General features: G+C 39.9%; 1 protein-coding gene across 1 annotated transcript; it reads right to left on the bottom strand.

Moving 5' to 3' along the window:
• Positions 1 to 24,090, bottom strand: MGARP (mitochondria localized glutamic acid rich protein). The gene is made up of 7 exons (XM_085057645.1): positions 23,845 to 24,090; positions 22,299 to 22,402; positions 21,154 to 21,238; positions 16,656 to 16,910; positions 4,179 to 4,334; positions 3,408 to 3,456; positions 1 to 1,551 (listed from the first exon to the last, which is right to left on the bottom strand). Exons 1-6 carry the CDS (start codon positions 23,927 to 23,929, stop codon positions 3,410 to 3,412), a joined length of 732 nt encoding a protein of 243 aa, XP_084913771.1. The 5' UTR covers positions 23,930 to 24,090; the 3' UTR covers positions 1 to 1,551; positions 3,408 to 3,409.
• Positions 24,091 to 24,488: the final 398 nt, after the last annotated feature.

Genomic DNA, 24,488 nt, shown 5'->3' with positions numbered 1-24,488 from the left:
TATCAGTCTAAGATTTTTATTTCAGTAGCTTTGTCTACAAAAATTGCTTTTCATTACAGGGGCTTTATGCTTTAAGCAGAAGGCCGTGGTTTGTCTTCTTGAAGCTCAGGAGCCTGCTTTTGCCTCTGCATTATTCCACTTATTCCTAAGTAGGTCCAGGAGCAACAGGCTATATTTTTGTTGGGACACTATTACAATTTGCTTTATGATGGGGGAAGGAGCATGTGTTGTTTTGTGCCATGGGTAGGAATGTCATAATGCTGTGATTTCCATTTCAACATTTTCCAAACTTCTGCTTGAAGAGAAAAGAGTCAGACACACCTTATGAAACACACTCTCTATATAAATAGTACATAATATACCTTATTTGGCCCTGGTTTAGTATTTTGTCTCACTATTTTGTCTTAGATGCACACTCGTGCACATAGCACAGTGGAGGATTGGGAGCACAGTGCCATACAAACCTGTTGTTCATAATAAATGTATTCTTTATGAAGCTAATAGTGAGAAGACAAGGTTAGTTAGCTGTTCTGTTCTTTCTTAGTCCCTAAGAATGCTTGTCCATTTGAGCACCTATTGCATAGCCCTTCACAGGGATTTTGCTGGCTGGCTGAAAGTGCTTGGAGAGGAGCTTTGCCATGGCCTAGAAGGCTTGTGATTTTTACTAGTTTGAAGGTTTGTACCAAACCTTTGTGTTGTTACACTTACCATCACATGCCAGTGCCAAGACAGAGCAACACAGAGAGACCACAGCAAGCTGAATGAAATTTGGGAGGAGCAGAACCCAGGGCTCCCAAGGCGGGAGCCACCACTTCCATCCATGATGGCAACACCAACCAGTGGTATTTTGATTGTCATGCTATAAAGTACCTATGGCTGCTACCTGCAAACAGGTTTTCTTCCCAAAACAGGAGCCTTAAAAATGCTTACTCCGGGGTGTTATTGTGCAAGGAAGGGTAGCATCTGAAATGTTTACGCAGGGGGAAAATTAGATCTTGTACAGCCAGATGTATGCTTACAATCACAAATCCAAACTTGGGAGCAAACAGGTCGTTATTTTCCCTCTGGTCCAATTTAAAAATGCTAACAGGTACTTTTACAATATTTGGACTTGATTTAAAAACCTTTTGCTTACATTTTAGCATGGAATGTATACAATGGTATAACTATGCACAACAGTTTGGACCAAAAGTAAGAAATCAATGTACATGTCAAGACAACAAAGACCTAGAAGGAGTTCATCTGGCGTGGTTTAGTTAAGTCTACTGCTTCTCTTAGCACATGTATTTAGGACATGCTGGGTGGTGCTCTGATGGCTTGACTGGATGCTACTTTCTACAGCAGAGATGTTAGTCACAGAAGCATCTCTCTAGGCAACATAAATTATCTCTTGCAGCACTGAATCCTGGCCCTAATGACCAGTGTGTGGTAGGACAATCTGCACTGTTTCTTTTACGTCTCCAAGAAAGAGGGAGGTTTCACTCAGGAATCAGCTGGTTGATTGCCACAAATATTTCCTTTTAAACCTTCCAAGGGCTTCCGCACTGCTTACTGGGAAAAAGAAAAAAGAATCTGATTTAGAAGAAGCAACAATAAATGATGTTTAGTAACAGACACAATTCACCAGGTCTTTTTCTTTGCAAACATTGAAAGTACACTGTAAATTTGACTGCAGGTCATCAGTTAAGTGAATTACAGAATATACAGAGCACTGATGTGTAAATCATGCTTATTTGATGGCTTATGGAAACTTGCTCTGTTGCCATCACCAAAACCCAATGTCAAGGAATCCCTCATGTTCATCCACATTGCTCAGGCATATGAGCAATGCCCCTGCATGCTGGACTTATTTCTACAAATAGTTACCTGCTTAACGTTAAGCACAAGGTAAACACATTGTTTTTGCTGAGATCACTGATATTAGTAGCTCCATAGCAGCATCAATTTGGCTCCAATAGCCACACTCAGTAGAAATACTTTACATCTTCACACAGGCATGTGCTGAGCATCAAGTTAGGGCTTTATCTGAGGATTTAATCCATTACTGCTTCCTCTATCCCTTTAGCAAATAATCAGTACTTAAAAAAAAAAAAGTTAAATGCATAGTGATTTGATTCTCATGTCAACATTCTTTTAATTTAATTTTCTTTGCCTTGAGTTCCTTTAAAAGTCTAATTTCAATGCAAAGTCAGAGTTAAGCTTCTTGTAAACTCTAAAGTGTTTACAATCAAAATGCTAGGAAGAAAAAAAAAAGGAAGAAAGAATTCTTTCCTGACTGGTAATGCAATTTGGTTCTAGACCTGTAAATTGGTCAAATGACAGCCAGTAATCTTCCAGCACCAAGAAGTAAAATATTTCATAAACCTTTTTCCCCCTGCCAACAAGATCAAATTGAAACTCAGTAAGAGGCCCTTTAGTATCCTTGTGCTGCCATACTCATAAAAAGTAATTTTTTGTCAAAAAGAGTCCAAGCAGTTTAAGCAGAATTGAGTGGACCTGTGCAGTGATAGGGGATGAATCTATTTTTTCATCTATTTTCTATTTGTTCCATCAAAGATGTTTCCTACAGCTTGCCTTCCCTGCCATCCCCACCCTTTTCACTTACCATCTCTGCTTTCATTGAGTTTGCTATAGAGAGTATTTGTTGTCTAAATCAAAATCTGGAATGGCAATGCAACAATTTGTAGGCTTGCCAGATGTTAACAAGGAAAAAAAGATTCTTAACTCAATTGCCTTCTCTATATCACAGCATTTATGAGTTCCAGAACAGAGAGAATTTCTTGGTTACTTCGTTTTCTGATGTGGTACCTTCAGGTACCCCTAGCTTTCCATTTGAGCAAAAATAACAATCTTGAAAGGCACATGCTTGCAACTTTCCCGACAATAAAAGAAAAAAGCCAACTGAGAAAGACACTAGCAAAATAGAAAGAATATTATATTCAGTATTTTTCATTAGCACAAACTGAAAGCGCAGAGAGACTAATAATGAAAAACTTATTAAAAAAAAGAAACAGTCCAGGAGGCTATTACTTTATTGTATAGAACAATAATCCAGAAGTCCAGTAGGTATATAATTTAAACCAAATGTCCAAAGAACACTGGTTTTACCTGGAAGAAAGCTGCAACTCTTGGGTCTTTATCCCATTTGCATGGGATTAAGATAAAGCTATTAGTAAATACACAGCATGACAATTGGTATAGGATTTGCTCCCTAGCTTCTAAAAGATGCCAGGAATGGTTCCCAAAAACATACGAAATACTTCAATAAAGTTATTTTATGTTGAGAACAGAAATACAAATTCATCATAACAGCGCACGTGCACTTCCCACATGCTGCAATTGCCACTAACTGAGAAAAAAAGATAGGTGAAGAGCAGGACACCACATGCTGCAACTGTACCATGTACCTTTAGGGGTCTTTAGCAACTTCTTCAGGTGTCTTCTCCTCCTCGGAAACTGAAAGTGGAGACAAAACACCAATAAGAAACATTGGGAATTACTTTTTTCAATGGCAAATAGTGAAGTAAGTTGTTTCCCTTAGGCCAAAGGATCCTTGGACTAAAGGGATAGAATTTACAAAGCTGTATTAGGTATACCGACTGTTTTTCATTTTAGCTTTTTAATTCTAATTTTAGAAGAGTTTAGAGGCCAAACTTCTAAACTCCTTTGAAAATCTCCACAGTGATGATTTTAACACGCATTATCTTTTGCGTTCAATTACATCGTTCAGCTTCAATAGCAATATGAGATTGTTTATAGTTCCATCAAAGCACTGCAAGCTGTATTCATACCACATGCTCTATAGTTTTCTTTACACCAACGCAATTTAAGAAAGTTCTGTCTTTCAAATTAAGTCAGATGTTAAAAAAATGTGTTACAGGCAACACAAGAAGAATTTCTTGTTCTTAATGAAGTTCACATCCCGCCACTTACTGAGCAGGGCACTGAGCTCACCACACTGCCATGATCCAATTGAGCAACCTGTACAGCACATAATTCTACTGCCCAGCACATAATTTCAAAATGAGATTTTCTGCTAACACTGTGATGCCAAACAGCCACCATGGGCAGCCACAGTGCCTCACTTGAGCTCTGCATACTCTTGCAGCTGGTTCGGTGCACACAGCCACCAGCACTTTACAGAGACAAACATTTCAGACGCAGCTGGACCCTTGCACCTTCTGAAGTTTGCAACGACTCCTCAGCATCAGGGTCCTGGCTTTTTGAGGTTGTGTCAGGAATCTCTTGAGCTGCTGAGGCTCCTCCTTCCTCATCACTCTGTAAGTTTTCCTCATGGGCAGAAGCTGCATCATCCAAGACTTCACTCACAGTTTCTATAAATCAAATTAGAGAGATAATTGTCTTCTCTTTCCATTCATCATCATAAATGAAGGCGAGCAGTCAAGGCTCACAAAGCATGAAGTATCTGCCCAATATATGTGCTTGAAGACAATAGGATCTATGAGATTATTAAATTTTATCATGCAAATAAAACTTTGCAGATGGAATTCCATGGAAAGTCTGCCTCTTTCCTACCCTGGGGCAGAAAACTATGAACTGGAGCTATTTAAATGTATTTATACATAGGCGAATATTCTCTAATGTGTGTATTATCTCTTGCAGATACTGGTGCTTTATTCTCTGATTTCTGTCAAATTCATAGGAAATTACATCTGCACTCCACATAACCTTGGAAAGACATCACAGGTGCTTTTAATGTAAAGTTATCCTAGCATCAGGCTGAGGATTCAGGCTGCAATTCCATGACTGCTAACTAGCCTTTTTTCAATGCTCCTTTAAATATAAAGCAATCTGTCTCTATAAAAAGTCTGTAATTGGTAATATTTAGTAAGAGACGATCTCTATACAGATCCACTCTACAGGGAGACGGAACACATCACCCAGCAGTTTGATGTTAAATTTTACTTGAATAAATCCTCTCTTACCATGCTCTTCTAACCTTCCTGTCAGAGGTCTCCATCATCACTCTTTCACTGCTCAGTGGGAGTTTTGTCTCTTTCTTGTTTCATTCTGTACTAAGCTACATGTCTATTAAACACAGCTAATTAAACAGCTTCTTTAGGAGTTCAATAAATGCAGTAAATAGGTGTTTTATAGATCCCATGACTTTTCCCAAATATCACCTCGCACCTAGTTAAATACAGCATATTCTGAACATCAGCTATTTCACTTTAGTTTTCAGAATGCTTTCTGGATTTTGAAAAAGCAACAGAAAAATAAATGCTCAGGAGTTGACACCTTTGCCTTTGTAGGGAAGAGCTATGCAATAGAAATAGTACACTTGAAAGTTGGAGCTTTAGATATTTTACAGCAAGCAATACTTGATGTAATGCCATATATTTGCTATGGTAACAAGCTGCTGGGTTTCAGTTTGTAATATCAAACATGCAGCTCATGTTACCCAAACTTCCTTGTCTGGCTGATAGTATTTAATCTTTTTTTTTTTTTTTTTCTCGTGAGTGTTTTAATTTCTTTTACACTGAGAAGAGTAGATCAGTAGGCAACTGGAGAAAGCAACATGGTCTTTTCTGCTTTTTAATAAAACCTTGTTTTGTCTGGATGGGAATTGTGTTTATTTGTAATCTACAGGAATACTTGCCTTGAAACCAAACATTAACCACTTGTACTGAAAAAATTGTCTCTGGTCTGAATTATTCTTTATGCCTATCAGAAAGGCAACAAAATATGGATTCCTCCCAAAGTGTTCATCCAGGTCTCTGTAGTGTAGCTGTCTCCCTAAAATACAGAGGGAGGCAGGCATTGCATTTTGGCAGGCATTGCATTTTGAAAACCTGTGTCTGTGGAATGGTTTGTGGTGTGTTTACATACAAAATTGCTCTTGGTTAGGGCAGGAATCTCCAGCTGGTACTTTTATTCAAGTGGTTTCCCATTGGTTCCTTGAGCACATGTGGCTTGAGTTCCACTGGATCCCCTTTCCTGGTGCCACAGCTCTTTTGGAGCAGAGAAAGGTGTCAGCAGCTGGTGGTCCCAGTGCCCATGCTCAGGGCAGCACCAGCAATGGCAGCTTGCACCAGGTCTTTATCCTTCAGGCCTTATCTCCAGCAAAGTCTCAGACTGGCTGATGATGATCATCTTGGCATTGGCTCTTTGTCTGACTGCAAACCGTCCAAGTGTCTTCTGGTGCTTTGGGCACCATAAAATTAGGAAGTAGTCTACAACCTCCTGAAGGCTACCCTGAGCATTCAGCTGACACCAGAACAAATCTCGGCCTATTTATTGGTGGTTTGGACATGCTTTGGAGCAAACGCTCTGTATTCCATTCACAAGGCCAACACATTTTTCTCTGTCCAGGGGAATCGCTGTGATCCCAGGGCAAAGCCAGATGAAGGATGCCGTGGCAAGCTGAGAATGAATCCCCTGCCTATCTCAGATTTGGGACTGCCATGTGTGTTTTTCTACGTGAGGAACATCAGACATACTGCTCGAGTCCCTCATATCCTCCCATACTGATCAGCTGGTAGCACAGAACATGACAAAGTTTAGTCATTTCTCCTTTGTGTTTCCCTGGATGTTAAATTTAACCCCAGTGCTATTTTACACGTTCTCTTTTTCTTTTTTCTTTCTTTTTTTTTTTTTTTTTTAAATCTGCCTGCATTTCATATTTTTTTAATCCAGTTTAATCTCTTGCAGTTGTTCCATGTAAAATCCTGCAGTAATACCCTATTTCATACAAGATATTTTAATCTCACCCTGGTACAATGGTGACTCATTTTCCACAATCCTTGGATGAAGGATTTTCTGTCTGTTCAATTATTGCAAAGTTGTTAATAAGCCTGTCATGAAACTCCACAGCAATTAATAGATGCAACTGAAATCACTCCTAATTTTTGTTAGTTCAAATACTAAAAATTTTAGCTTCTTTATTTTTTCAAAATAGTTGTAGAGGAGTTATAGCATCTTCACTGGTTCGGTGCTATTTCCTGAATAATAGTCAGTTTGAAAACCTGAAGTCCCTGCATTTCCTCATGCAGCAATCATTATGACCCATTTTGACTATTATATGCCAGATTTCTAAAAATTTTTACAGGCTGTAACTGAACAATATAATCTGCATTGTGCAACTGCTTCTCTGCAAGGAGGACACATGGTATTATGCTTTCCACTGAATCCCCAGGGCTTTATTATCCATATAGAAAAATACCCGCCCAGCTTTGTAACACCTTTACCAAAACACTCACTGGCAGCATTTCTGCCCAAAGGGTTTCAGTCAAGTGACAGTTCCATCCTGATCCGTACAATGTAAAGCCTGCCAAAAATGGGAATGTTCTTTTATTTTGTTTCCTTTCATATTCACAAAAGTGGGGTTCACTGGGCTCTTTTTTAATTCTCTGGGAGAAACTTCCCCCTGCACACACATATCCTTCATCAAAAGCACTGGTATTTATTGGCTTCATAATTTTCCTGTTTCATTTGATGTGTTGTGCTCCCCCCATCCTAGTAGGGTTTTTACTCTACAGAATATACAGAATATTACTCTACAGAATACAGAAGGTGTGCTTCACAGTTTCATACAAGGCATTACATCGGTAACAAAAATCTCAGCCTCTATTTTTTTTCTGAAAAATTGGGGGTTTTTTCCCTTAAGCTTCTTCACTGGGTATTTGTCAATTTTCAGTTTTCTCCTGGGAAAAGTAGTTACATCCCAGTATCGCTGGCTACAGCTTTCTTCAATTTTGCTAGGCATTTATATATACCATAGCACTTACAGATCTGAATTAGGAGCTTAACATTCTTGTGATTTCAACAAAAGACAATATAAAAGAACTTCAAGCATTATAGGAATCAAACTAATCACATCTACTAACTGTAGGCAAGGGGCTTTGCATATTGCATCAACAGCTGTTGCCAAAGCACTCAGAAGGATTTGGACATACCAGGGATTTTGAGGATAAGCATCCTCTAGGTTAGTTAGAGCCACAGCATACATCCACTGCACAACTAGCAGTGTCTAACATCTGTGCAATATCCACTGCTGACGTGTAAAGGGAACCCCAACCAAAATACCACCTGTTCCTGCCCAGGAGAGCTGCAGGCACTCCCAGGCAGTCCTCAGCTCCTCTGCTTTAGAATGTAACCATTTGGAGAAAAAATGCATCCTCCCAAATTGCACTTGCAGGAACAACATGACTGGGCAAAATTACACATGCATCTAACAGAATACCAAACCATTTCTGTTGTGAAAACATATCTGGCTTAAGCTGAGTAAATACGGAAAAGGAAATTGATTTTACGGGAAAAAAAAAAAAAAAATCTGTGGTTTTGTTTTGAAAGCTTGTATTTAGTTGTTCGGGTTTTTTTTTTTGTTTTGTTTTGTTTTGTTTTGTTTTTTAAAATAAGGCAGCAGATTTAGGAAGCTCCAGTAGCTTATTAGCACAATATCCAACATCTAGTTCCACCTACAAATACAATTTTAAGGAAACTATCCCTATAATTTCAGTGCAAAAAAAACCCCCACCAAAAACTGTTTCTGGTGTAAAGTAGTAATTCCTGCAGTCTTTAAAGACAATTTTTACTCTTACAAGTGCTGAAGTTGCAGCCCTGAGAGTGAGTGCAGAACTGTACATTTCTGTGCACTTACAGTAGAAAACAGTCCAAATACAGGGTGATTCTGCATGCCCATGATGGTCAGTTTGAATTGTGTGAATATTTGTGAGCTCAGCATTCCCCCAGCAGAACAGAGAGGCAAGATAAACAGGGACTTGTGTGCACTGTGTGACTGACTCATCTTTGCTGCAGCTGAGAATAAAAAATAACATGCCCAGATTGACTTTCTCCTGCTAATAATAAAGGAAATCCCATGCACATGCACTGACTTCCAGAACCCAGATCCTACTCCTTGCACAGCCTCTTCCCCCAAAGCTTTTAAGCATTTAAAATAAGCTTTCTAACTTTCCTGGGGCAGTTTTTATGCAGAATCAGCCTGGATTTTGGTCTGGGATGCAAAGCTCTAGTGCAAAATTTGGTCAGCTCACACTGGCAGTCATGTCCTACCACCTGGTAGACAACGTGCTATAGGATGACCTTGAACAAGGAGGTGAAAGTGATATAAACTAATTTGCATATTTTTAAATCTTACTGGATTTTAAGCTTCTGCCTTGTATTTTTAAGTGGCTTTGTAAGTATGTTTTCCTTATTTACAATACAGATGAAGACAGCTGTTCCACATTTTAAAATGAAAGCTATATTCAGTCTTTTCCTTGCTCAGGGAGAGGTGGGGATTCCTTCCCACAGGACAGCAGTTTTATAACAAGACCATACAAAATAACTCAGCCTTCTCAGGAGTACAGCCTCTATTTTTCCCCTCAGTTTTGCATTTCCTTACCAATACATTTAAAACTATCATATTTTTATTCTAATCCTAATTCTTTGATTCATTTAAAAGTGATCATTCCAGTTAGGAAAAAACAACAGCAAAAATTTAAACAGGCACAGGTTTCCTGCAGTTTTTAAAGATATTTAAAAATACACTTTTCTGAGTGAAGCACTTTGCTTAAAGCATTATCCTTCATATAATTTTTTTCCAGGCAGTCAAAATGAGGCTGGTATCTGTAATGCAGAACACCAGGTTAAATTACTTTAAAAATATTCTTTGCAGAAGAATTTGGTTTTATAAAGCTAAAATAATACAAGTTAGCCAGCATCATACAAATGGAATCCACCTGGAGCACGCAAACCAAAGCTGGAAAACAAGGCTTTGATATTTCAAGCTGCCTATAACATAACCAATGTCACACACTAATTCCAAAGGGGGGAAGGAGAGGGGGAAGTCAAATTTAATTGTGGAATTAGAAAGAGTATTTTATTTACAGTCTTTTAGAGGCCATCTTACATTAGAATGTGATGCTTTTGTTTACAGAAAGCTTCCTCAGTCAGGACCATTGAGGGTCTCAGGATGCCTCCCAAAATGTTAAGATAAGCAGAGCAAAATATTCCCTTTTCCTTTCATAATTCAAAGACTACGGAAGACTATTAAAGACTGCTAATGGAAAACTGGCAGTTGGGTAGAATTGACTTTTTAAGTCAAATTCTGCCACATTTGAAAAGTAATTCAAGAATATATTTGAGAAAACCTGCAAAATAGAGCACAAGAAGTGGGGGTACTCTGATCTAATCCAGGAGAGAAGACAGCAGTAGCAGCAAGAAACTGCGATTCTCTTTAAGAGCAACTTCACATATTTTGGTTCCATCAGCCTGAGAGAAAATGGAAATTTTTCCAAATCCTGAGGTGGGGATGACAGCTAAGGTCCCCTTCCATGCTTTCACTAGAAGCCACCTGGAAACCCGGGCATGGCTGACTTGGGTTCAGCACCTCCTCCCTCTGTTCATGGGGGCTCAAACCACATCAGTAGGAACAAGGGGAAATAATAACCACTGAGGCAGTTTGGGACAAAATAGGCAAGGCTGTGCAGCTGCCCCTGTAACACAACCAAGTGCTTCAGGTGTCATCGACCAGGAAGATCCAGGGAGCTCAGCATGGAGGGCTTGCAGATACCCACCAGGAACATCCCATCACTGGGAATGTCACCCAGCACCACCTGAAATACTCTCTCTCTCTCCTCTCTGGCATTTTATTTTGTGAAAATTTAGGATTCCAAGCATCTAGAACAAGTTACCCAACTTACTGCATGGAAAGGAAAAACACTTAATACCTAAACATTGGGCTTATAAAGGAAGAAAGGAACTGGGTAGTTGACCACAGACTAATGCCTCTCTACGACACTGTGAAATCAGCACTTGAGCTCCACACAGCTAAGAATAAGCCTCTTAGTTCTAAACAGAGTCAGGGAAATAATTATTTAGAAAAGCACTGATTATTTTTCAGTCTGATCAGTCCCTGGAATGCACAGGATAGGAACTAGTGGCTGGCAACTGATGAATTGAGGAACAATTCAGCCCTGGCCTGACTGTGCTGTTATTTGGACACAACGTGAAGGCAGCCTCAACCTCAGCCCTCCCCCACTAGAGCCCATGAGCATCAGGAGTTTAGTCCCTCTGGCATTCCAGCTATTTCATAGGATGAACACAAACCAAAGGCTTGGAGCCCAAGGTCTTTGGGAAGCTGACGAAGGAAGGAAAGCAGGGATTTCCAGTAACCCGGCCACTACACAAGTATGACATCTTTTCATTTTTGCAAGCCATCCACAAGCAATCCCAATAAAAATCCCAATAAAAATGAGGTCCAGCTGAGAGTCTAAACCATGGAGTTACAAAGCACATTATTAAGAATAAAAATTTTCTTCACTCCATTCAGAAAGGAGAGAAACACATTCAAGCAGTCAAGCACATCACAGGTTGTTTGTGCCTGATGTAGGTCACTAGTTCCCAAGAAAAGCCTCATTAGTTCATACTAATGACCAGAAGACTCCCTTCAAGAGCGCTTATTCCACAATCGATGGTTAAAAAAAAGTTTCAGAGATGCCTGTAATGGTCAGAATAAAAGCATAACAGTGCATGTCACATTAATCCAGAATAGTTTATAATACCTCATAAAATTTCAAGTATATTGTTTTATATTCGGTAGCACAGAATTGTAGCAATGAGAAGCAATCCACATTGTTTGTTTGTTTGAAACATAGAACAATTTTTAGTTACTGATTGGAATGGGTCACAAAGAAAACTAGCACAAGTTAATAGTATGTATGAAAACACCCTAATAATTTGATGTATTAAATCCTTCAGGAGTTCTAAAAAACCTTCTTTGTGTTTTTTTTTTGTTGGTTTTTTTTGGTTTGGGGTTGTTTGGGTGTTTTTTTGTGGTTTTTTGTTTTGGTTGTTGTGGGGGGGGTTGTTGTTTTTTTGTGGTGTTTGTTGGGTGTTGTTTTGGGTTTTGGTTTTTTTGTGTTTGTGTTTTGTTGTGTGTTGTTGTTTTTTTTGTTTTTTGGGTTTTTTGTTTGGTTGTTTTGTGGTGTTTTTTTTTTGTGACATTCATTTAGGCATTATTATCCACTGTATGTCCTTCTACCAGCTTTAATATTCTTTTGAGGAGCTACTTCTCCCCTTGTTCTGCAATATACAAATAGGAAGGCAGTTCTTTTAGGTAATTCACCATTTGTTTGTTTGTGCTCTTAGCTGGGAAACTCTAAGGTTTTTTGCATTTTACTAAGATTTTCCTTCCCAACCCAGTGCATAATGTAAATTTCTCTTGTTGGCTAAGCTGATGAAAACTGAACAATCTCTCCATTTACCAGCTGGGGTCTTCAGATGCTCACAACTTTTACAGAATTTTTTTTCTAAATATTATTCACTTTCTTCCAACAGACATTTTCCAGTTATGCTATGATGAGTCATCAAAAACTCAGTTTCATGAAGGAAAAACAGAAGGGACAATAGACTAGCAGCCAGTGTATGGCAATCAGAGAGATAAAAGACAAGTGCAGCAGTCCAAGAGACAGATAAAAGAAAGTGATAAATGTGAAACAGAAATACCCAACAGAAATTCCAGACACAGACACTTCCCCAGTAGGATAATATTTACATAATTCAACTTTTTTGGGCCTAATCTAGTTAGATCAGTCTGTCATAATAAAAATATCCTCGTTCCTCCATCTCACAGAGATGCCTAGAAGGATGTGTCTGTTCTACTGAGCAACATCAGGCTTTTCTGAAAGCCTCTGAATAAGTATGAGCAATTGCAAATCACTCTGAGGACTCTTCAGCAATTTTCAAAGTACTCACAGTGTCAGCACACCCAGAATGTGGTAACTTACCAAGCCAAGCCAATGTGCACTGATCATATCGGGTGTTTTTGTCTGCTTGGCATCACTGTATGATGGGGTCAGCAAAAGTCCTGTCCCAAAAGCAGCAACTCCTCTGCAGAGCTGCCTCCATTTCTCGGTGCTGCAGACAACTGGCATTGCTGTGTGTTCGAAGCTTAGCATGGAAAACACTGGCACATTCACACACTAATCCTTCCCAAACCCAGTCACTCAGTCAAATGGCCTTGGAAAGAACAGAGACCATGTCCTTCAATTCTTTCAAACTTAGAAAATAACCTATGCTACAGAAGTCAGGAAGGAGTCTAGGAAAGCACAGTTTGGGGCTAATTTCTTCTGTTATTTCAGCTGATAATGGCAAAACCTCAAGCCTCAAAACCAGAGTTAGAGAAGAGTTCATGGTGGCAACCCAAACACTGAAAGTCACAGATGCAACAACCTTGCCTAATCCAAATAGCAGTTTGCCAATCTGTGAATTTTATAGCATTTGTTCTGTCTGAAGAAAAAAATGTATGGTCCCAGACACAGAGTACACTAGAAGAACAATGGAACTTAACCAGCATTGGGGAGTAACTAAGAGTGACAGCTCAAGTGAAAAAAAGGTAGAGAAAATTAGATTTTAGAGGAAGCTAAAACCTTGGGAACAGAGTAACATAGTTCAGTACTTCTTTTGGTAATGGTATTTCACAGGATTCTAGGTACCAGTAGTGGACTGTAAATTTCTTAAACTGAGGCAAGGGGAAAATTCCAGGCAGGTACAATTGTTTTTAACTGTCTGAAATGCAAATTACCCTGATTAAGTATTAAGCATCTACTCCCAAGGCTGGTGGGTTATTCTTGTTTTGTTTTTGTTTGGTTTGGTTTTTTGTTTTGTTTTGAGGTTTTATGTTTGTTTGATATCTGTTTTGGTTTGGGTGAGGTTTTTTTGCACATCCATGTATAATCACACATTTATATTACCTGTATACAGAAGCTGGAGACAAGCATCCTGTGACACCTTGCACTTTCAAATGTTAGAGAAAGCCTTACAGATTAAAAGAAACAACTGCATTTAAAAAAGCAGAGGTTCACCGGTAACAATATTTGCACCATCATCTGCAGAAGTAACACCAAGTTGCCAACAAAACTAGTAAAAGTTACTTAAATACATAAATTTTTCCAAAGTTCTGAAAGAAAAATCCGTCTCTACCTCAGTAAAAGTGATGCTATGCTATTTCCCACCCCTCTAAATGGAGATAACATGAATAATAAAGATGATTCTATCCAAAACTGAAAGTTATATCCAGAAGGTTTTTAATTAGAATTTTTTTTAAACACAATAACTGTTGGCTGCAAGTAGACATTGAACAAAGCAGTATGGAGAGAGCAGAGAATTTTTGAAATAAAACCCCATCTTCTTGTAAGCATGATGCCAATGGAAACTAGTTTTTACATAGCTTAGAGGAAAGGGATGCTGGTTTAGGCCTGTGTGTCAGACCATGTGCTGCTGGTGGCCTTCCTGGGGGCTGTGCTGTTCTTCTGCAGGCAGGGCCAGCATGAGGAGAGCGGGACATGGGAACAGGAGTCCTAAAGTGACCTGAAGCAGGAGCCTGTCCAGCCTTCCAGGCCAGGACTCGGGTTACACTGGGTGTAACCTCATGTGAACCATGTGAGGTCCCCAGGGTTCACCACCCTGGACACTCCTGACACCGGCAGTTGTTCACAGCAATCTGCACTGGCGATCACTGGCATGGGATGACTATGCTCAGGGGCAACTTATATCATCCCAGCAACACCCAAGACATCAGGCAATGAGAACACTCCTTTGCTTCAGTTTCTGGACAATTTTACATCCCACAGGTTTGTTTCTGCTAGCTTTACCACCCAGCCAAGAACAACCACTGCTGCAAGGTTTGGTAGAGGCCACCTGGGATGACCCTCAGACTATAACTCTCAGCATAACAGAAGTCTAGTTCTAGTGCTGTTTTCCTCAGTAAGTATGTTGCCAGGGATAATAAATCTCAGAAATCAGTAATTTCTAAATAGCTCCTGCACTTCCAAACAACACCAGCAGTAACTAACAGTTACAAGTAATATTTCTTCTTATCAAATAGTAATCACTAAGTACATGACGTCTACATGTCCAGAATGAGATCCTCAGACTTAATCACAGAATCACAACAGAATGGTTTGGGTTGAAGGGATCTTAAAGACCATCTTGCTCCAACCCCCTGCCATAGGCAGGGACACCTTCCACTAGACCAGGTTGCTCAGAGCTCCATCCAGCCTGGCCTTGAATACTCCCAGGGATGGAGAATCCACAGCTTCTCTGGGCAACCTGTGCCAGTGCCTCACCACCCTCATAGGAAAGAACTTCTTCCTAGTACCTAATCAATTTATGCACCGTGTTTCTCAGGGAAGATGCTAGCTGCTTCCTCTTCAATAATAAAAAATGGCAGAAATATTTACCATACAGATGATCCTGCCTTATCCAACAATTAACAATTATTCCTGGATAAGCATTGTGAAAAGAATACACAACCACTTCCAGACACAAGCAAGTGCTGATGAAATTAAAGTGAAATTTTACAATTGCCCTGTAGAGCAAGAAATGCTGCAAGACATTTTAAATGTATCTCTTAACAGCTCTAATTCACCAAATTTAACATACCAGATTACGACCTTTCTAAATGAAATGGTCTAAACATTCCATAGAAATGGAAATTTTTAAGGGTCTAGATATTTTAACTACTACCTTATTTCTATATGTAAGCAGTAATAATCCCTACCAAGTTACTTACTCCTGCTTTCTAGAAACTGTACTACAGTAGATCAGACTAAGTATTAAAATGTCATTTGTAATATACAGACAAGCACAGGAGCTAATCACATTTGAATTAAAATCCCATTCATACCTAGACCTTTCATAAAACTCACCAATTGGAAGTGCTGCACTATTTCTCAAGTTTATTTCTTAAAAAGGCAATTAAGATAAACAAATAATAAACAAATAAAAAACTAATAAACAAATTCCTCACTGAAGTCACCAAGGGAAAAAGTGAAAATAATCCAGAATCCGCTAACACCTTTGACGGTACTACGATAAATGCCCATAGATCAGCAGTCAAAATATTTTAAATCTCAGTTTGATCTGAGTTTTAGACATATCTTCTCAAGATTAGAGGTAAAAAAAACCCTACATATTTGAAATGATACTTTGAAATATTTTGAAATAAAAAACCTGCCAAATGAAATTGTAAATGTGCATCTGGTACAGTTTATGGACAGTTTGCCTTTGTAGTATTGCAATTTTTTTAAAAGCACAGTAAACCAAAGTATTTCAAACACCCTAACAGTTCAAAATACTGAATGTTTTGCCACTAATCAATTTCAGTGTTTAACGACAATTCAATGTTTTATTGTATTGTGAAAATTTAGCTTAATATATCCTTAAAATTGAGACCATGACAGCATTTTCGTTGCTATGCAAGTTCCTGATGAAGTTACATTGACAGAAAAGATATAATTATTCAGTATGAGTATCTCTGGAATGGCCAGTGAACTGAAGTGTTTAGATTCCTTAATAAACCCTAGAGAACTAGGTCACTGAAACAACTGTTTAACTGATCCCATTACATGCTCAACAGTATCTTAAGAAATAGGATGGGGTAGTAAAATAAACAATTCACTCTACTTGTTTTAGACAGTAACTCTGGTGCCAGAGGCAGGATGCTTTCAGAGACACTGATTTAATAAACTTAATTACTTTATGCTCGTGATATGTCAAGTTAATGCCTGAATTAGTTTTCACTGCAAGACAAACTCCATTAGGAACACTAATGCTCATTCTTAATATTCTGTAAGAGGCAGAACTTTAGAACCCACAACACACACACTCAAAAACCACATTCATAAGTTAACCTTGCACTGCAGCAGCTTCTGAATTAGCAGCAAGTTCCAAATTAGCAGCAGCTTCTGAATTAGCAGCAGCTTCCTGCTGTACTTCCTCCACAGCACGGGATGCCTCTGGAGTCAGTAAGTCATTCTCCCCGGTAGCTTCTGGGGATAACCCAGAACTCTCATCCTGTGCTGCAGGTTCAGCAGCAGCTGCTGCATTAGCCTCTTCCGTGGTCTTCTCTGCTTCAGTGACTTCATCCGTCTCTTCTTCGTCACCTTCTAAGGATTTATTCAATACAATAAAGAGAGTAAAATGCATGCATACAACAAAAATTTCACCAACTACTTTTCATCACCATCCTCATTTAAATTTAAAGTGGGAACCTAAGATTTGGCATCAGAATTAACAAAAAAAAAATCAGTAATTAATCCTCCATATTGTCTAATGTGGCACCAAAAAACGATGTTTACAAGATGAGGAAACCATATTCTTAATTACCGAGTTTCATAAACTGCTTCAGTGCGATAAGAAAAGAAACTGTGGCTTCAAGCAAGTGCTGGGGGTGCAGGGAAGGATGACAAAGGACCTTGCCAAGTGTTGCTCCAGACCACTCTGCTGAAAGGGCCAGTGATGGTACACACACAGGTGCCAGAGGGAGCATAACTCTGTGGAATTACCATGTGGGGAATAAGATATTTGGTCTTATATAAGTAAGAAAATAACTTGCTAATTTTAAGTGGTCAGAGTTCACTTTCTTGGAGATATGACCTCTTATGACTATTTTCTTTTTACAGGTCCCAACTCTCTTTTAAAGACTCGTTTGCACCACTGTGGGTTGGACTCTTTAGAACCTGAAAAACAGTGTTTCCCTGTCATGTATCACTTCAAACTGAGCTGAGACAAGTAGTGAAAAACTAACAGCACAAAGCAGCAAAGATGCACAACCACCATGCAAACATGCACTAACATCAGGTTCACAAAGGAAAGTTATACACAAAGTGTTCACCACAAGTTCACCACTAGAACCAACTCACCATGTGAAAAAATAGAACTGGAATTAAAGTTTGTAATACAGTGTAAACTACATGAGAATTGAAACAAAAGAGCTTAAAGAGACATAGTCAGAGTTTTTCTTATTCTTTTGTATCTCTTTAAAAACTGAACAGATCAATTTTACTTCTTGGTCTTCTTATGCCAGTGCAAGCCTATCATTCTGTTTTCAGGTTTAATGACAAGTCCATTCATTTCTCAGTAAAAATCAAAACTTTGCATTATGCAACTTGATCATGTCCCTTTAAGAAAACACTATTAAAAAAAAACCAACTAAATTCATTACACAAAGAACAGACTAACAGCCAAGCTCAGCATTCAGTACACTTTATTGGACAGTCAAATATAGAGTGCATTCATTCAGAACAGCCAGCTTCTCCATTTCAGAACTGCCTTCTACAAAGCAGATTCAGTAATAAGCTCAATATGGTTTGGCCTTGCAAACATAGGTAGTTCTTTTAAAGTCTCACAAGAATGGAGTTTTACAATAGAAGGTATAAAGTCATCCCAAGGTAGGCTGCAAGGTACTCAATGGTGAACGACTGTCCTTTGTTTGTATTTAACTTCCTCGGGTTTGGAAAGAGATTTCCCTTGTATTTTAGGCTGGAAAGTGTAAAAGCAGAGTATAGATTAGAAAGATTGAATCAGCTTGCATCGAGTTAAAAAGAAAAGTCATAGCTAAAAAAGAAGAAAATCAGGAACAAGCTTAAAGGAGACACACAACAAATGCAAGACAAAACTCAGTATTTGCTAAACAAGCAAGTAGAACATCGTGCAAGCTAAACATCATTTTACAGTTCAAATGATGTCCCAGATTTCCCACTGCTACTCTGAGTCAGGCTTCTTCCAGGGGCTTTTTAAATCCCTCCCTAAATTTGAGAGTAGCTTGCAGTTTAAAAGAGCTACAGGAAATTTGCTATCAGATCTCTTTTTAATTGTCTGTTATCATTAATTAAAATACCATTAAATATAATTTCAACCCTCTAATAAACAAAGAACCCTAGAATAGGATTTGATTGTTTCTCTTGTTTTGACAGTCTTGTTTGCTATGTACGGTTCTCTGTAATAGACATTTTGGGTTCAGGCATAAGGGCAGAATTTCCCCCCACATGAGAAACCACAAAATCCTATCAAAAGAGTCTCTCTCTGATCAGCTGCTCTCCAGTATTAAGTTCTCCCACCTAGAAAGTTCTTTTACCATATGCAGCAAATATGTCACGAACATGCTGCTTGGCATGCTGTTTTTCTATCCACCACTTCATATTGTTACCAGCTCTGTTCTAGAGGTTGTTTTAAGGTTGATTTAATGTGACCCTAAAAAAAAAATCACATTATCCTGAGAACAGAATTTTTAACTGCTCTTATCAGCAATGCTTACTGTGAAAAACTGTAAGGACTGACTCTAAAGCATGCACAGGGAAAGAAACTGCAGTGGCACTTCTGGGAAAAGCAATACTATGGTAATACTCTGTGACAAGATACACACAAAAATATGACTATGCAGGGAATGGGAGAAAAAGAGGAGAAAGAAGGGTGTAAACTTTTTTGAGAAGGCACACAGAGGATTCTGTAGGAAAAGTAGGAACAGAAACCTCTTTTGGGTATACACAGCTGGGAATGAAGAAGGGTTTTAAAAAGAAGCTGATTCAACAGTGGTTTTGTATTGTGAACTGGAATTAGCTACTCAGAAGTCCAACTAAAAACTCGGGGTTGAGCATTTATTCAGATGTCCAATATTGAAAATAATATAGGAAACAAATTTCAACCATTTTCACTGAATGGCTTTAAAAACATTTTGGCCTTCTTACTATCAGTAAAAAGGGAGGCAGCAATCATCTGCCACTGGTGACATTTATGTGAGTAGTAACTAAGCAGCACAAAGCAGCAGAGGGTGGGATGTCTGGAGAGTACCCAAATTCAGAATTGAGTTGCTGAGCCCTCAGTACTGCAGATATTTCACTCCAACATGTGGGTAGGCCAGGGCTAAAACTCAGTACCTTGCAGAAGTGCACCTTAAGAGGAAAGAGGGAATGACATAATTTGGAATACATTGGAAGGTTTGCTTAATGCTTCCCTGTTCTCCCAGCTATGGTAGTCAGAAAGTACTGAGGGTAATCCTCACTTCTGCCCTGAACAGCAAGACAGCAGGTCTCTAGCAGAGAAGATCTACTTTGAAGATCCTGGTTACAATTTTTATTTTAGGGACAATGAAGGATTGAAAATTGTGTCTGAATTCCCAGCATTTAAAGAAAACTGAGTTTAAAAACTGTACTGTGTTCAGCTGCTTTCTATTTAGGAAATTAATATATTTTACTTCACTATTTACCACTGCTATTTACTTTACTATTTATTACTTTAAATCTTAAAATCTGTAATTTTAAAGTTCTGAAACTAAAGCATGTATTGTGGAAGTTCAAGACCAACAACTAAAGAAATAATTATGGAGACAGACAATTTAAACCATGTTCTCACACTGAAAACAAAATTTAAACTCAATATACTTTATTCCAATCTATTCTTTGTGTGCATGCACATACATTAAATCAATTCCCTAGATGTCAGCATAAGAAAAAAAGGAAGAGCTTCAAGTGCTCCGGCTTCAATGCTTTATTTATTTTTTAGATAAATAAAATTTTTTAGAAAATTAATCTAAATCTAAAATTATTACTAAAATTAATCTAATCTAATTAATCTAAAAAAATTTTAGAACCAAATAAAAATATATAAATTTCCTAAAGTAATTTTCCTAATTGCTTCTGCTAGCAAGGCCATGCTTGCCAAAGTTCTACCTTTTACATTAATGCCATAACACTAATTGATGTAGACAGGGACAACATTCCATTACAACCATTTGAACTAACATGGTCTAATTATTCGAGCATGAAGAACTAAGTAAGGATTTGCCATACATTTAGGTAATACCTGTGTTTCATTTAACCCCAAATTAGAAAGGACAAAATCAGAGCTGTGGAATAAAAAATTGGTCCAAGTTAGATTATTTTTTAAAAGGTAGGGGTTTTTTTCCCTATTGAACTGTGTCTCCTGATGGCATGTGGCCTGGAGCCAACCTGTTGACTGAGAAAAAGATATTATCTTCTCCCCCCCACCAACAAATGAAAGAACAAAACTGATTTTGACAGCATTATGCATTCAGTCAAGTTTCATTAAGCTTCCAGTAAATCAAATACCCATTATACAATTAATAGTATTCACACATCAACTCTTTCCATCCAAAGAGACTCCATAGGTGGATCAAAGACCAGATTCAGTGTCTGAACATTAAGGCCACTACCAAAATCTGTGCTGCAGCAGCTTTGTAAGAGAACAACACTGCACAACCACCTTCGTCTTCATTCCCACTCACACAGCTCAGACAAGGACTTGGACAGTGCTAAGGCCTGATTAGACAATCCAGAAATCTGTTCCAGATCCTCGTGTACCCAGGGAATAAAAAAGAAGAGCTCAACTCACCCTTCCTCCGCCCCTCGGCTCTCTCGCGAAGAACATTTGTATGTTCAATAAACTTGCTGCGGGATGAACTGACTAATCTGTAGGCCTGAAAGGGAATTATGCTAAACTTACTGCCACATCCCTACAAAGTCACCAAACACAAAGAGGGGAGAGGGAGAGATTTTAAGCAAGTGCTACTGCCCATCTTAAAATGCATACAAAATTTACGCTAAGCTAGGTTAAAAAAATTAAAAATCTGCTATACTAACATATTTATGCATTTCATACTTCTCCATTGTTAGAAAGCAAATACAATATACCATGAAGCTTTTGAAGTGCTGCTGTGTTTCAGGACTTGAAAACAACATTTAAAAAGATAATTACAGTAAGATTATTATTTTTGTAATGTGGTAAAAATGTGACAGTAAGAGGATATGTTATTCCTCTAGAAATACAATCATATGAGTTTGATATTTTGAACAAAAAGCTACTTATCATTCAAGAGGATAACTTTGTGGGACAAGGAAATATGTACCTCTCTGGGATGTGCTAGTCATTGTCTCAGATCTTGGGGGAGAGGGGTAGAAGTACACTATAAAACGGAGGGTTTAGGGATGTGAAGCACAGAATCTGATATATTTAGAAGCAGGGAAGAGAATGGTTACCGAAAAGCTTAACAAAAGCAGATGCCTACAAAATTTTAACATGCTTTTTTGAAGTAACTAATGCTCTTATCTTCTTTTTTTTGTGCCCAAATTAACAAGGTTCCTATCTTCCCCTTGCAGCTTCAGACAGCTTATTTCACATGTGCCTTGCCCACTTTGAGATATTCCTAATGTTTGCGGTTGACAAGAAGAGGCAAAGGGTTAGAGGCAGGCGCCTTACTCGATCTTTGGACACATTCATTTCACATAGTTTTAAATATGCTTTTCACTAAGAATGACTCAGCATTACTTACCAAAGTAACAGCACAACAGGCAAGCAATAGGCTTTCAGATTCACTAAATTCTCTTAAGCAGATTTCTAAGTTAGCCTCCACTAAGCTATGTGCTACCCTATCTACATTCATGGACAGTTTGCATGTTGACTGTACTCATTTAACCCAGAACACGCCTTATATCATGGCAGCTCAGAAATCACATACAGCTCCATCCCCAAACACTTACATAAAACAAACCACCAAGAGCAGCAACACCAGTAAAGACATAGATCATCATGCCTTCTCCAGAAGAGCCAGGAACACTTCCAGATGACATATGGCGAGGAGGCACTATAAAAACCATTAGTTAAATTGATGTAAAGTGCTGCTAAAGTGCGATCACAAGAAAGAAAGATTGAATCTGAACTTTGTACGGGAAAGGATGGTTCAAAAAGGTTATGAAACAGAGAAGCACAGCCTATTGATGTACCCTATCACTGAGTAACACAGGGTGTGGCGCTCAAATGAACAAGGTCCATGGCTGAGCTCTTCCTAGGAGGTGACTTTTTCTATCAACTACATTGTCTGCCATCGGCTACCAAGCACTGGATACCATCTATATAGACTAAGGAATGTTAAAAAACAAACAAAAAGAGAATGTAAAAAGCTCCTGACTAAGGTAGGTAAAAGAATTAATCTGTCCTTATGCCTTACGATCAGCAGAAGTAATGAATTTTCTCTTCAGTTTAATAACAGGGAAGTTTTAAAAAAGCTTTTTTGTTTGATGTCACATTCTTTCATTCTCAGACTGCTTTGATACATACCCTTTACCTCATGAATTGGCCAACAGGGCATGGAGCTAGGATTACAAAATTTTTATACCTGATTGGGTACATATTAAATCTAACAGCAGTGCTACCCATTTACTGGTGATAAACTGATTCTTACTACAGTCTTGGATTCATCTGTACATCTCAAAAAGAGACCCATGGAAAGCTTATGCAATTCTCTTCATCAACTAAGCTTTCAGCTGAATTTTGTGATTTGATCCCATTTCAGACATTTCTATGAGAAATATCAAAAAAGTGCTCACGAAAAATAAAATGGCTCTGAGCTCTGCAATTGCCAGCTGCAAAAATAGTCGCAATCTCAAATCGTTGCCATTGTGTGCCAGATTATGTTTAGCATCATCTGTCTCATGACACACTTCTCACTGCTCTTCAATAGCCGGACACCCTACTGGATTTGCGGTCATTTATATTTTCGTTCGGCAGCGGTGTCTCCTTAACCCTCTCCTCCGGGGCTGCTAGCTATAGCTGGACAGTGGTCAGCGAGCTGCCAGCGCACAACACGGCTGCCAGACTTTTTTGCCACTGGTTACACAACCCCTGATGCGCCAAAAGCCACGAGCTGCGGCACACCGGGTGTGCTCCGTTCCCTGCCGAGGCCGGCAGCCCTGGAGGCACCGCCGCTCCGGCTGCTCTCCGGGGGGAATTGTACCCTGCTATCTGCTATGGCAGCCGCCCTTTTGCCGTGGGGCAGGGGGTCGCGGGCCGGTTCGGCTGCCCGGCAGGGCGCGGCAGAGGTCTGAAGCAGCCAGTGTTCGAAGCTCAGGATGATCGAGCAGCCGTGCCCGGCTCCCGCCCGCCCCCGCCGCACCTGTCCCGGCCCCGCGTCCCCCCCGCCCGCGACCTTCGCGCGTCCCCTCCGCCGCCGCCAGCCGGCCCGGCCCTCTCCGCGCCCCCTCCCGCCCTCCCGGTGACCTCTACCCGCCCCAGCCCGGCTCCGCGTACCGCGCTGCTTGAGGCGGCTGGCGGCGGCGGGAGCCCTGCTCAGGCGGGAGGCCAGCGCCTGCGAGGCGGCCCTGCAGAGGGACATGCTGGCGGCGCAGCGGGCGGCGGCGCGGAGCGGAGCGGAGCCGGTGCTCGGCTGCCCGTCGTCGCGGGTCTGCAGCGGCACGCACCGGGCCCCCCCTCCGGAGCCGCGGGAGGCGGGCCGGGCCGCAGCCCCGCCCCGCGTACCTGGACGCCGCTGCGGCCGGAGTTGGCTCGGGGACGGCGCGGTGGCGGAGGGGAGCGGGCACAGCCCCTGCCCTAGCGGGAGAAGGTAGCGGCTGCGCCAAGCGCAGCGCACAGAGCGCGGTGCCGGCCGCTGCCAACACCGACCTGCCCCATGGCAAGAAAAGGTCCAGTGGCGTTCGGTACTGACTGCAGCAACAGACCCGCAGTAACAGGGACCGCATTTAGCAAGGAGAGGGAAGATGGGGAGGAACTACTGATTTACTTGAATAGGAATTTATTGAAGAGAAAAGAAACATGGAGAAATAAACTAAATTCACGGCGAAGGGCACTCAGGTTAAGCACCGTGACAATGGCGTTCGGTGCTGGCAGTGAAAAACTCTTAAGTCAATCGCTGCCCTGGGATCATGTCGACTGTC

The sequence above is a fragment of the Lichenostomus cassidix genome, chromosome 4 (assembly GCF_008360975.1).
Source record: "Lichenostomus cassidix isolate B80296 chromosome 4, HeHo_3.0, whole genome shotgun sequence".
Classification (NCBI taxonomy): Eukaryota; Metazoa; Chordata; class Aves; order Passeriformes; family Meliphagidae; genus Lichenostomus; species Lichenostomus cassidix.
This window is presented reverse-complemented; position numbering and strand designations above follow the sequence as displayed.

Bases quoted from the DNA above. Each gene is read 5' to 3' on its own strand.
- MGARP (XM_085057645.1), bottom strand. From the start codon at position 23,929: ATGTCCCTCTGCAGGGCCGCCTCGCAGGCGCTGGCCTCCCGCCTGAGC. The intron at 21,239-22,298 runs GTAAGTGTTTGG...ATTCCCTTTCAG, and splicing joins CTCTTGGTGGTTTGTTTTAT to GCCTACAGATTAGTCAGTTC. The intron at 4,335-16,655 runs GTTAACTTATGA...TTTGATTTATAG, and splicing joins AGAAGCTGCTGCAGTGCAAG to AAACTGTGAGTGAAGTCTTG.